Source organism: Temnothorax nylanderi, unplaced genomic scaffold (genome assembly GCF_030848795.1).
Source record: "Temnothorax nylanderi isolate EJ_2023f unplaced genomic scaffold, tnyl_v1.0 TNYL_tig0045_pilon, whole genome shotgun sequence".
NCBI classification, from domain to species: domain Eukaryota; kingdom Metazoa; phylum Arthropoda; class Insecta; order Hymenoptera; family Formicidae; genus Temnothorax; species Temnothorax nylanderi.
In genome coordinates, this window is record NW_027249107.1 from 1,250,912 (window position 1) to 1,265,499 (window position 14,588).

The 14,588-nt window shown below is 51.0% G+C and overlaps 2 protein-coding genes across 6 annotated transcripts in view; both read right to left on the minus strand.

Moving 5' to 3' along the window:
- LOC139771959 (uncharacterized) overlaps positions 1-14,588 on the minus strand; it is a 43,236-nt gene that overhangs the window by 22,112 nt on the left and 6,536 nt on the right. For 2 of the 5 annotated variants that reach the window (XM_071705201.1, XM_071705202.1), the window contains exon 3: positions 13,023-13,200. In XM_071705201.1, the coding sequence (XP_071561302.1) occupies positions 13,023-13,200 (178 nt within the window). Of the gene's footprint in view, positions 1-909; positions 1,404-5,659; positions 6,612-13,022; positions 13,201-14,588 lie in introns of those variants that run through there. The other 3 variants (XM_071705204.1, XM_071705203.1, XM_071705205.1) reach the window with 3 other exon arrangements.
- Positions 9,496-12,970, minus strand: LOC139771972 (uncharacterized). The gene is given in 6 exon segments (XM_071705219.1): positions 9,496-10,954; positions 10,957-11,103; positions 11,182-11,236; positions 11,239-11,256; positions 11,259-11,320; positions 12,826-12,970. Coding segments are annotated over 6 exon segments (909 nt in total). The 3' UTR covers positions 9,496-10,472.

Consider the following 14,588-nt stretch of genomic DNA (forward strand, 5'->3'; position numbering starts at 1 on the left):
CTTAGCAGTCCCAAAGGGTCGAGGAGAGAAAGAAAGAGAGAGAAAGAGAGAGAGAGTGAGTGAGAGCCACCTTTTATCCTCTTTGCCTTCGCAGTACGACGTAATGATAGTGAAACATTGAATCTCGAGCGTAAACTGCAATTTAATGGATTTCCAACACAGTAACGTCCCGAAGACACGCGCGGGGGAGGGGAAGTAAGAAAATTTAGAAAGGAGGGAAACGACGCGCGCTCGCGCGCGCCGATCCTCGACGAGGGGGTTGAGAGAAACGCACGTCCGCGTCGCCTGCGCCTCGCATATATCGCCCTCCTCGTTCCGAAGGGACTCGCGCGGATCGGCGATAGCGATTGGCGATTATGTTAACCAAACACGCGCGGTACACGCCCCTGCAATTTGCCTGGGGATCATCTTCCCCTAATCGCCGCGCTAATAACAGGATTACGGGGGTCCTGACCGCGCGGTACGTATACTTATCCCTAATTCGCCGTATCGTTATTAATATATACGATACAATTGAGAACGGGGCCCGGACGACTCCCCCCCCCCCACCCTCGATAAGCTCCGCGATATGTGTATACATATGTGTACATACGAGAGCCGTCCTCCGCGCGCGTCCCGAAACCACCGAAATGCGGGCTCGGTCCTCCGTTAACGTTACCCTCTCCACGATTTTCGACGACGTATTTTATTTCGACGTGAAAAGCCGCGCGAGCCAAAAGTTCCACGAAAGTGCGAACTCGCCTAACGAAGGTGCGACAGCGCGGCGATCCGATCCGATCCGATCGCTCGCGAGGTAAGCGTCAAATTTATTACACACCGTCGGTGTGCGGATATTCATGAAATAAATATGAGAAAGAGAGAAGGGACCGGGGGGTCCGGGGGAAAAAGGAGAGACAGAAATGGTCTTACGTGTAGTGCGAATAAGACGGGCTGGCTTGATCGATGAGAGCGGCGGTTGACAGGCCTTGCGCGATGGCAGCCGAGGGATCCCTAGCTGGCGAGGAATTCTGCGTCGCCGCTGCCGCCGGTATAGCGTGATGGTAGCGCTGGCACATTTCGGCCAAGTTCCACCCATGGGCATCCATATATTAGCACTGCTTCGCTTTTCTTTGACGTACCATCCATTTCACACGCGTTGCGATGCACACTCTCTCTCTCCCTCTCCTGGTCCTCCGTTTTTTTTCTTTTTTCCTCTCTCTTCCCCCGCTCGTTCTTTTTTCCTCTTCTTTCACTCGCGCTCTACGTGTCTACGTACGAGAGAACGGTAAGAACGACACACTCGCGACGACGACGATGACGACGACGATGCGCATCGTCCTGTCGACGGGGACGTCCTGCGACTCCAGCGATCGGCGCGATCCTCCGGTGACTTCGCCTCGCCTTCGGGGGGGCACGCGCGCCGCCTGTTAATCAGGAGAACAAATCCATTTACTTGGCCGTTAACGACACGCGTACGCATTTAGAGGATGATCGAGAAGCGCCGTTTAAAAAAAGACTCCGCGCGACCTGCATGTCGACGACCGTTATGAATTTCAGATGGAGCTACCTTTTGTCGGTGGGCGACAGGCGCGACGAAACAAATAATTATTGTAAAAATTACAAAGCAGCAGTGTTCGTTTAAAGTCGCGCGACTCACGAAATTCCCTCATTCTGGGAGATAATTTCTTACGGGAATTAAAAAGTGTAAAAACTGACAGCACAGATGCTCGTTTAATGCGGCGCGACGCAAGTTATTCAGTACGAAAGACATGGATGTTGGTGAATTAATGAACTTATGAATTAGTTTCCGTTTCCGCTCGCTCGATCGCAGCGAGACTTTATATTCGCGTCACCGCGACGAATTTATAAAATGTTTTCTCCAGCAAAGAGCTTACGACTTCAATGACTTTCAAACGGCTCGTTCGGATACCTAACGGAACAACTAAATCTCGCGTTACATAACCCTTCTCTCCGCCCTCTTCCCCTTCCCCCGCTTGATCTAAATGCAGTTTAAAGCCACGCTTAATGAAAGTGTCCGTTTAATTTCCTAACCGCGAGCGGATTAAGGAGAGAGGGGTTCACATAAACGGAGGGCTCGAAAAGCCGTGTCGGATAACGATCGGCATCTGGATCGGACGGATAGCGATCGACTTCTATTCGTGCCTCGGCGATTGAGCGTTAATAAGTATCGTGCAAAGGTATATCTATGAAATAACTATAATCACTCGCGCGTGAGTTACGGTCGCACGAAAACGATCGTCAAATCGCATTCTTTTCTCGCTCGTGATCGAGGAAATGAACGGCAAGAATTCGGGCGCGGGTCGGAAGATCGACGAAGGATCGCGCAGGACGATATCGTCGTGCAAGACACTTAATCGCGAAAAGGTGAAAAATCGAGATACAATCAAGATACGATTAGAAAATTCCAATGCACAATATGCAAGGCTTAACAGACGTCGCCTGAATAATGATTTCTTGTTAAATGAATTTTTTTTAATATTTTAACCAGCAATTTACGTCCCCCAAGTATTCTTATCAAAATCAATTTAAAAAAAATAATGATCGACAAACGTCGTATATGTAACACTTTACATTAGCGAAATCACCGGCGATAACCGACTCTCAACCGACACGGACAAATACGTGTATTCTCAAGAGGGTTCACGATATATAACTTGTAAATACCCAATAGATACTCAACGCTAACTGGATGCCCTGATGCGGAACGGCGCGCTTGTTCTCTAATTTACCGTTGATGAACTCGACTCTCTAGCGCGACAAATGTAAACAAACATAAACAAAAGCACGCGTACGAAGAAGCGAGAGAAATATATAACTTTGTGGTTTTATAATTCTCTCGAGAGGGATTAATCGTCGCGACTACTGGACTGGGACGCCGTAAGTTCGAGCCGTTTAAACGGACGGACGTTAATCACGCCGGTTAACCGCCGTGATATCGTTGTTAAGCGGACCGATCGACGGTAAATTACCGGGCCCGCGCGGTCGGGCCGCGCGAACGGTAAAACGCCCGCGTTTCCCTTCGCGGAGGTGGCAATTAAGCGCGGAACGTTATACGCGCGAGACGTCTCAACACCGAAACCTAGGAAACCCGATACCCGCGCGCGGGCTCATTACGTTCGCGGACCACGCTCGATTGCGATGACCGACTCGCGGTCGACGCGCACATTAAACGGTTTCGCCACGCCTTCCGACAAAACGTAATCCGAGACTCACCCGCGGAGAGCTATCCCTCGAAAGAATTAAGAATTCGTAACGCATCGTGATCCGTACTTTTTATACGCGAGCGCGCGCGCGCGCGTGACGATTGTAACTTCGCGCGAGAGAACGACCAACAGAGAAATGAGAAAGAACAATAACAAAAATAATCCATCCGTTCGAATACACGGTGCGGGTTGAACGGCACAATGCGCGACGCGTTCGCCGACGGGGATCTATACGCGGCCGCGTAAGTACATGTACGCGACGAAATCGTAAAGTCGCACGATGGTACGCGTATATACGTACGTGCCACTGACGGAGGTCTCAATCCGCGATACTCTCTCACCCGCGTGCACACACGCGCACGTGTGTCACGCATACGCAACATGTACACGCGTACACACATAGAGAGACAAAGGCGAGACGCGTAACGCAATAATAATCATAATGCCAGATCGATACAACACGCGATGTTCGCTCGTCGCATCGGCTGGCCGCGAGGATGCCGATGACATGAAAGCGAGGAGGAATGCGCGCGTAACGATTCGACGACGACGATGCCGCGTCAAGAAGTCGCTAAATTATTAGTTTCTACGGTGCTTGTTTCATCCCTCATCCCGCCTCCTTCCTGCGTCTCTCTTTCTCTCTGCGATACGCATCTCCGAATTGCGTAGACTTGTACGCGTGGAGGCAGGCGCGTGACGTGCGTAACCGCGACGGACGAGCGCGCGATTATCGCGCGAAAGGGCTTGTCGCGCGCGGAGAGACGCGTGGATTATCTCTCGATAAACGAGCATATAAATCAATACTACCGTGTGCTTTCTAACGTCGCGGGTCTCGCAATCGCGGCATTTCGCGTGATTCGACGTAGCGCGGCGTGAGCTGTAGAAGTAGGATCGCGTTCGGATGAGACTTCAGAATCTTCTTTCTCGCTAATGAGAATCCAGCGAAGAGTTTGATATACCGAACTGACAATGCGGTCGATCGGTCTGAGTTTACCAAAGTTATTAAAGATCGAAATTGCCCGCGACTCGCGAGTTAACGTCGCGAATTGCAGCGAGTCCGTATATAATAAAACATCGTCGTCATAGGTTTGTCGAACGCACGAGGAAAAAAATCTGCTTGGACGAATCCGTGGCGCTTGTCAAAAGTGACGTATTTGATCCTCAATAACCGAGACTGCGAAATTATCATCGAGATTTTCTTCTGCTATTTTCTTTTCTCTGTTACATCTATTACATCCTACAGTGTTATTTTAATATTATTACATCATCGGGGAATGATTCGTCGAATTAATAGCTTGCGCTCTTCGGACACGGATTTAGCGGTAATGGTCGAATTCCTGCAGGCGTCAGGCAAAGTCAACTATTATTACACGCATAATTGCGGCGGCGCGGCGTCGCCGATCTCTCTGATCCGCGCCTCTCCGAGTCGCGGTAAGGCGAAGCCGCGCATCGATCGCGTGCGTCGATTCCATCGCGGATTTTCAGGAGTCATTCGCGAGAACGATTCTGCCTCGTCAGCGATTCGCGAGCGTCGGTATTTTCGTGCGCGCGCCTCTCTCGCCGGGAAAGCCCGGTCGCAAATCATCGGTCGCTACTCTAATCGTTAAATTATCGGCGACAATATAACTTATTCCCGTTGCCTTCTCTCGACGAATCGAACGATTAACGTTTCCGATGGAGGCGACCCGATAGTCCGTCGACGTCGATGATCTTTTCGCGTCGACGTCTCTTACGCCGCTTTCGCCGCGCATTGACGATCCTCTCGGGTCGAATCGATCCGATCGAAACGGGATTATCTCCCGCGGGCGATGGACGGCACGTGAGTACGTCAGTCTAAACCGAACGTTAACGAAGGTTTCACCGTCGATTTTTTTTTTTTTTTTTTTTTAGAAAATCGCCTCTACGCGCGCTTCGCGTCTGCCTCTCTCTCCCTCTCTCGCTCGCCTTCTTTCCCGACCGTTTTTCTCTCTTTCTTTCTCGTTTACGCCCACGCGCGCGCGGCCAACCACGGAACCGGCCGGCGGGTAAGAGAGAGTGTATTTCTCGCTTATTATCCTTTCCTTCGATTTTCTACCGAAGGGAAAAGAATACGCCGAAGGAAGGTGCCGTCTACGTATATTATATGTGTACGTGTGTATTGTGTGTGTCGGCGGGTATCGTCGGTATCCGTGACGTGTGACTCACCCGCACACGCGGCCCGATGTACTCTCGCCGCGGAGATTTACAGCTCATTACCGATTTCATACTCCGGCGTCACGATCGATCCGCCGAGCCGAGCCGAGCCGATACGGCGCGGCGGAGTCGAGCGGAATCGGAGCGGAGTCGGAGCGGAATCGTCCGCGTCGTCGTCGTCGTCGTATCGCGTGCCACACCGACGATACGTGACACCGAGCGATCGGGTTTCGCTCGTGGAAAACGCATGCTCGCGCGCCAAATGGCTTTTCTCTCTCGTTTACCTTTGTCGCCTCCTCCCACGAGGAGGGCCGTTGGACGGCGCGTCGTCCGGTGAAGCGCAAACGATCCGGGAACGTTTTTCCTCGTGCCGACGGCGGGAGAAACACCGGAAAGGAGTCGTACGTGGGCCGCGTTTAATCGCGCCGCGAATCTCCGACGATCGCCGAGCGGATCGCGAGAGAGCGGAGGTGTCACTGTCGAAATTGCGGAACGGCGCTCTCGGGATGTAGCACCCGTGAAAAAAAAAATACGTCTCGCGGAAAAATCTCGATGCGTCGATGAACCGAACACACTTAAGGTAGGACGAAACGAGCGTAACATTCACAATGGGACTGCGCGCGTGTGCGATCCATCAGGCGTTGCACGCCCGCGGAAATGTCAAACGACGAGGATGTTGGGCCTCGCAGCAGCAGCGGCAACAACAGCGGCAGCGGCAGCAGCAGCAGCAGCGACGGCGGCAGGAACGGCAGCGGCGGCGGCCGTCGCTCGCGTGGGAGTGTGACATAATACCGCGCTCGGTTCCTGCGCAGGAATCCCTGCAGAGGCACTCACCGCGCGGATCTTCCGCGCCCCTCGGTCTCTATCCTCGTCGACGTCGCTCCGGGTATCCGATATCCCGGGATCTCGATCTCACTACTGTAAGTTAATAACAGAGGTTTCGGCACCGCGCCGCGCGCGCGGCGATTTCCGTATGTCACGTGTCAGTTGATCTCCCGCTCACTCGTGTACACGCGCACGCGGATCTGCTATTCTACTGGCGGCAGCAACGGCAACGCGTACACGCGTGCGTTGCGTGTCGTCGTCTCGGGCCGCGCGCGACAGCAGCCGGCCCATCCGCTTGCTTGCTTGCCTGCCTGCCTGCCTTGCCTGCCTTGCCTCGCCTGCTTGCCTCCTGCGCGTTCCGTTCCGTGTTGCACGACGACTCGGGCCGAGCGCGGACTGAAGTCGGGCGCGCGCGCTCCGCCGAGGTGAGCGGAGGTGACTTGCTACTCGGGCCGGATCGGGGCCCGGCGCAACGAGGAGCGGTGTGGTGCGGGAACGGCGAACACCACCACGAGCATCGTGGCCAGTGGCGGCGGTGGTGTTGCGGCCGGTCGAGCGTACAAGGAGGAAGCGAGTCTCCGCGTGTGTGCACGTGCATGTATGTACGTGTGGATATGTATGCGCGCGCTGTTTATGTACGACGTGTATGTATGCGTACTCGTGAACGTGCAGGTATAGACACAGTCATGCGTGTTGGTGGGCACGGGTGTACCTGGCGGGAGAAGGTGCCCCGCGCGAGTAAGCGAACGCGAGTGCCCCCCTCGAGGCACCGCGAGCGCCTCGCAGGATCGCGCGGATCCGCCCGTGCATTGGCGGCGTGCATCTTCTTCGCCCCGTCGTCGCCATCGCCGCGAAAGTTCCGCGCGCGGTGGAACGAAAAATGGATGTGAGTTCCGCGAAGAAGAGAACAAAAAAATGGAAGATGCGGAGGCGTATTTAAGCGGAGGTAGGCGGTGCCTCCGGCGACGAATTTTGAGGATATATCCTTTAAGTGGGATGCTAAAAAGAAACGAAAGCTTATCGAAAACGACAGAAATGCTCAACGATTATCTTTTACATACGTGTCAAGCGCGCCTCTAATTAATTATATGCCCCCTGGGGATTAGATTGGATTGAATTTAATCGCTTTCCAACCGACGATTCGTACCGCCTCCGGTCGAGCGTGCTAATAATTTCGCGCGTGTAATGTAAAGTGCACGATCTATTGCGCGTTTCGACAGTCGATCCTCGCGGGGCTGAATGTATCCGCAAATGTCATTGGAATATATGAGATATATCGGCGAAGACGGAGGCCGATTCGCACGCGGGGGTCGGGCGAGCGCGACGCGGGGCGGCGCGGCGCGGCGCGGCGCGGTTCGCGGAATGCGAGGCGCGGATTCCTGATTTCGCGTTTTTAAATTTTCGCGCTGGGGCTCACAATGCCGCGTTTACGTAATCGAAATGCGTAGGAAGCCACGCAGATTGATTAGCACATGAGAGGAGAAAGGTTGCGACCATATAGATATCGGCTGGTGGCTCCATGCGAATCGCTCGCGCTGGCGCGCGCGCGCGCGCGAGCGCGAGCGCATGGAGCGGAGCCGCGGCGAGACCACGTGGGTGTCATCACACGCGCGTGAAAAAAAAGCCGAGAGATTATAGACGCACACGGTGTACTCTCTCTTTCTCTAACGTCTGGCGCAGTGACTCTCAAAGGTGCGTCACGTGGACAATTTGAGCCTTGTGATCGTCAACGCAAGTTAAAAAGATAAGAATCTGCATTTAATTTTCTTAAAAAATTTCCCTCCTTCGTCATCCGCCTGGAAGTGCAAACGAAAAAGTAAGAAGCAGCACCAGCGAGCTGTTTCGCGAGGGTAATCCGTCTTTCGGACGAAGCGTGCCGCCGCGAGTCCCTTCGTGGTCGGACAATAGCGCGCCGCGAGCAAAAGAAGGTTTGAGAACCGTCGGCCTAGAGTGTTAGAGGAGTGTAGGCACACCGCAATATCGCCAAGGGACGGTGCATAAAGGATCCCGATAGCAATGACTATAAATTCGCTCTAAGCGCGAGTCTAAATATAAACTACGTGCGAGCGGCTCCGTGTTGTTCCCGCGAGAGAAAAATTGCGTATATATTTTTATCCTGTTATTATTACTATTAATACGACCTTTCGCGATTACACGTTTTATATTCCTCCCGGTGTTGCATTAATGCAACCCACCTGCCTCGCTTTAACGCTTCGTTAACGTCGGACGCTTCGTTACGTCGAACTTTATCCCGTGAAAAGTAAGCGTGTATGACGAGGGGAGGAAGGGGAACGCGCGCGTTAATTATTCCGCGCGCGCAAAATCATGCGTCGCAAATTAACGTTAAACAAGCGCGTTTCCTCTTGCGCGCGTATAGAATTCTTTCTTTCTTGCAGCGAGCATTAGGTAGATCGAATTTCCTACGAAGGGAAGTAATGTGATAGCTCAACGGTCGAAAAATATTAGCCGAGAGTCATTTCCGATAATCGTGGACACTTAACACGAACCCTTGCAACCGCAGAGAGCATAGTCTTCACTTTTGTTCTCTCGCTCTCTTTCGTGAGTTACTCCTAAATGGATTGCCAAGCTTAATTAAGGATGATTCTTCCTCCTTCCGAGAAAAGTCAATCGCGATCTGCGATCTGACTGATAATCATTTTCGCGCGAGTTAGTACACGCGCGAGTTCGCGCAGCGTAGCGGCCGATACGCTGTAGTGAATGTAAAACCGAGCGTACAAACTGAATATTTAAAAGATTATAAAGCAAGTCGGGAGAGGATACGGGGCGATACCGCGTTAACTCGCTCGACTTGCGTGCCTACTGGCTGCTCTTTCGATAATATGATCGATACCGATCTTGATGACGTAGCTGTCTCGAGTCATGATGGCGCAAACTGAAACGCAACATCCGAAAAAGTTTCTTGCGCTAATCCCTCGCGCGTATAATTTAGCGTATCGTCGGAAATCGTCTGTATCGACCTAAAAACAGATGCACGAGGATCGCGGAGAAGAGGCGAGTATAGGCAGATAAAAAATACAGTCCAAACTTTCCATGAATCTGAAGAATCTATCCTACATTCTTCGTTCATCTCGTCTTGAGTGATATCTTCGTTGGTCATGTCCCGCCTTTCACCGGACACCCTGTATGTATTATTACGTCTTCAGAAGGTGTATGAAATTATAGAGGTGGAACAGAAGCGACGATAAACGGAAGAAAGCGACAACCGTAAGGAACCGTAAAATAAACTGAGAAGAACATCACGCTCGGGCGGCCGTCACTCACCTGAGCGGCTGGTATGTATATGAAACGATATAAGTGCATTGTGCTCGTTAATGCGCTGGCAAGCGCGTAATGCTTGCGTATGTGCATAAATATTTATGCTATTCGGCTGAACAATCCCTAAAACGAAATGAAGTCTCTGCAGCCGTGACGGGAACGCTCGCGTATTATCATTGATACAATATTTCGTGTTGCTTCTTATTATCAGTCCCATCAATGATATTGCCTCCTCAATGCGGATTATTTTCTTTCGCTCTCGCGCTATTTCGATTAGAAAACGACAAATTCGCGAATTAATTTGCACTTCCAATTTGAAATTTTTCATTTTTATTATTAAATTTTTATTATTGATCTACTTTTTTTCTCTCGCTTTGTCAAACATGTACACACATACACATTCTCTTTCTCTCTCTCCCTCTCTCTCTCTTTTGCGAGGATCCTCCACGCAAAAGATAATTTTGAAATATTATTTTTACAAGTTGAATCGAAAAAATTCGTGCATATTTATGATTAATAAAGATCGACTACGCATGTTGATATATGCATTCGGGTGCTGTCGTCATTAATCTCGGCTAAATCGTTAAATTTCTGAAACGTCCAAATATGTGCTGCGAGACGTCGACAACGTGTTTTTTTTCGCTGCGCCGCATGACGATGGATTTGGATTATAAAAAGCCAGTAGCTCGTATATGCACGAATGTAATAGTAAGGAGAACCGATTCCGATTGGTAGTACACAACAAAGCCGTAGAACGAATATGTATTCGGGCGTTTATGCGGGCGCGTACGCTTTTGGATACATGAGGGCCAAAGGGAGAAACAGATGGAGAGAGAAGGATAAATTTGTTGTATTCCGAAGAGAAGAGCGGAGTAAAGAGAAACGTACAATAGATATAAATTACAAATTAGATACAATAGATATTGAGATCAAATATGCGAAAGGAAAAGAAGAAAAAAAGAAAAAAAATGTATCGTACTTTGGCAAGGAACTTCCTTAGTAGCATAGTATAAAAATAAAAACTGTAATTAAATTGGGATACAAAAACCGATATAGATATAAGATTAAACGTAGCAAAACAGAAGAAATATTCAAAATAAGAAATAAAAATAGAAAGAAAAAAAATAAGCGACGAAGGAAAATAGAGAAAGACCATGAGAGGAGAGACCAAAGAAGAGAGAGCCGCAGAAGCGGACCAAGGGAGACGGACTCGCTCGAGCCGAACGCCACTTCTCTCCTCGGCGGGAGCGGAGAGAGAAAGAGAGCGAGAAAGAGAGCGAAGTAGTGAGATAAGAAAGGGAGGCAGAGAGATAGAGAGACACCCAGCGCACACAGCCAGCGGGGTGTGCAGATGTGTCCCCTCCCCGCGAGTTCCACCGTGCACGTGCATCGAGGTCGCGCGCGTGTGTGCGGGTACAAAGTAGGTCCAGCGGCGCGGAGGAGAGCGAGACGGCGAATGGATATCGCCGTCCCCTCGCGGCCGGCGCGACCAATCCGCGCCGAGCGCGAGCTGCGTGAAGGCGGAACGCGCTGCTCTTTCGCGTATATATTCCGCGGTATTTATTATTCAGTTTGCAAATACGTGGCAAAAATGATCTCTCTCCCGCGCGGGCGCAGACACTCGCCGCTCGCCGCTTGCGCTCGGGTGCGCGCGCGCGCGCGCGCGCGAGCGCTCGCGCTCACGCTGGGATGTTGGCCTCGCCGCGGCTCCTCTCACGGGCCGGCCCGCTCGGCTCAGAGCCGGGAGGTGGAGCCAGAAGGCAAAGGAGCAGGGTAAACGACGGAGATATCGGCCGTTAATTTGTTAGAAACGCCACCGGCACGGCCGATCGCGCCGCGTACGCCTGCCCGCGTGCGTATGTGCGTGCGCGTGCACGCGTGTACAATTGTACATGCGACACCGCGTTACGACCGGACTCCATGAGACCCGCTTCGCGAACTTATGAGAATCGCGACGTTAAACGATCCGCGGGGTATTTAACTTTGTAAGACTAATATCGAGAATATTCAGAGACAAATTCGCTTTTGTGAGAATTAGAGCTAATACGATTACGCGCGACGCTAATAATGTCCGTGTTTGTTAGTCGCCGCCTTAAATAACGTGAGCGAGCGGGCTGCGCGTTCGGACGGAAAAGGAGCGTCGTCGCGCGACCGTTCCATGCAAAACACCGGTAATCCCCGTTTTTCTACGAACGCGTGCATTTGCACCGTGGTCAGTTACGCCTTCTCCACCCGCGTGTGCTCTCCGCCACGCCATAACATTTCCGCAGTTAACACACTCGTGGCCGATATCATCTCCTTTCTTTTCGCCCGTTCGCGTTCTTTGATGTTCGCCAGCACGCCCGTGTCTCGGATTCCAAGGAAAAACGCGATTTAATCGTGCGATCGTATAATTACAAAATTGCAAATGCCCGTCCGATCGTGATCATCGCGCGTGTCGTTGGTTCTTAATCGCCGATTCCCAGAGTCTTTCCCATGTGGTGTTTAACGCGTATTAAGTCTAATCGCGATACCGGGAATGCGAGGCGGAAGTATCAAGAGGCCCACCCGGCAAGTGATGCGGTCCATCACTGGTCAGACGTTCACCGAATCGAAGAAGCCACGTGGACCTGCCGCGCCGCGAGAGCTCTCGCCGTTCTTAATGCCGCGATCTCGAATTGCGCGATCAGTTGAAGCCATTGGTGGTGAAAGAACTTCGGTTTAACGAAGGATTTCCGGTTTCTTCCGGAAAATCGGGAAGACTCGGAAGAAAACTCAATCCTGATTTCCGGAGAGAAATAGAGGCGGGATCGAGGTCTCGATGACATCTCGCTTGATTAATCACATCGTGAGAAAGTTTCGGCTACGACGCGACGTCGCGCGTCGCGAGCAGAAGTGAAGTAAACAGAAATATTGTTCTTGTCAAGTTTCACTTTTTCATCAAGATTAATAGTGTTAATTTTGTTAATAACGCCTAGAACGTTAAATTATGCGGCGCCGACAGGCTACCTGGCGTTTCCCGCGGAGTTCCTCGTTCGCGACGTTTAAAAAAAAAAGAGCCGCGCGGTTCAAAGTTCAAGGCACTTTACGCCCTACTTCCTCCGCGACTGCGTCGTTCGAGCCGTAAAACGGCCTCTCCCCGAGGATAGGCACAAATTAGAATCCCGTGGAATTCGCAAAAGTCACAGTCGAGTTGGCAACCGGTCCGTGTGTGTGAACGTAAGCCCGCTTCGACTTTTCTCTTTCCGTGGATCTTTTTTTCCTCGTGCTGCGCGACGAGAGAAACGTTTTTTTTTTTTTTTAAGTATCTCGATATTGAAGATCTTTCGATATATTCTTTGTTGTATAGAAATCGGTTTCATATATTTACATGCCTCGTTACGGCGCTTCCCCTCTCTTATGGAATTCGAGGGGGTTCTAGGAAAACTTGGGGATTCCGCGACTCTTTCCGCGAGCATCTCGTTTTTCTGATGCAACGGGCCGACGCGTATTCTTTCTTCCGGTCGCGAGGACATTAAAGGCCGATTTTCCGAGTGCGAGCCGCGGAGAATGCGACCGGCAACTTACTTGGCGGCGCAAAACGGGAACGTTGTGAAAGCCCCGGTGCGGCACGGCTCTTCATCCTTCTCGTCTTCGTCCTCTCGACGCCGCTCGACGTCCCCTCGCGTTCCCTGCGCGGCGACGGCGACGGTGGCGGTGGCGGTGGCGGTAGCGGCGACGGCAGCGCGGTGGCGGGCTCTCCTCGCTAGGAAATAAGAAATTTTCTTGAGAGATGCGAGCCTCTCCGTGCGAGGGAGGAGGCCTAGCCAAGCGAACATAGTTAATTTAGATTGTATCGCGTGAGAAGCAGGAAATGACGAAATATCCTGAGTGCTGACTTATGCACGCCGCCTCGTGTGTGCCTCGGCAGCGCCGCGCTGCTCCTCGACCTCAGCCGCGGCTCTGCTACGCGGCTCCGACACGCAAGGATGATACCTTTTTTTTCTTTCCTTTTTTTTCCTCTCTATGTATCCTATATTCCGATCTGACACCGCCGCGCTGCGTATGGCGAGAACATTTGCGCGACGTCGTTCGACGTTTCATCCGTGAAACGCATTGAATCGTGTCGCGATGTACGATATACATCGAAAATTCGACGGAACACGCGCTATCAGGGATACCCGTTAAACTTATTACGGAACGTACCGTCAGTCCTCCGACACCGTGAGAAATTGTAGAACACTTCTGTGTAGCGAAAACTTCGCGGGAAGACGTTAACTTTTAAACATTCCGAAATTAGGCGTGCGAAATTAAGTGTAATTCCAGTTAAAAAATCAGCTGCATAATGAGTTTTTACTTTTTTTTTCTTTATGACTTCGAGCTTCGATGAATCAGAATCGATTAATTATAATTGTCATTTCATTAATGTCTCAAATGTCGATGCGTATATAGAATTGGGCATGGCTGCCAGACGGTCTTCCAGGTCGTACCCCGTGGAAATCTCGTCGGCGCACTAAAGGAAGTGACGCGGGAATAATTTGTCACACGTGATTGGAGACGGCGTATAATGAAGGCTCGAGTTCCGAGTACAATCGGTGCCATCGGTTTTAAACGACCATATATATGAGGACACACGCACACAGTACATTCTTATACAAATAAGTCGCTACGACAAAGCGTTATCCCGCATAAATCGTTTAAACAGATATATATAAACAAAAGGGCTCGTAACGCGCATCTCCCAATTAATCATTTTCTCGTAGAGATACTTATCGAAAAGTTGAATAAAATCTTTTTTATTTACATTTTTAATAGTAATAGTGGAAAACAGTGATAATAAATCTACGATGAACGCGTGTGGTGTACACACAGAGGCGCGCAGACACGCCTATTACGCGGTGATAGATTTGTTGTCGGCAAGGTGTAACGAAACATCGATGCGCAAGGTCATTCTATACTTTGCTGTCGTAAGGTGAATGAGAGAAGACGCTCGTCTGTAAGGCGTTATAAGTAGAGACGTGGGTGCTGTGTTTAATTCCGCTCACGAAACCGGGTTCTTTCCGTCACACTCCCATGGAGCTTGGTCACCTGAAGAGTTACTATGCCCAATTAACCCTTTGAGAACCGTACGCTTGCCGGGCATTGCCACTTCCG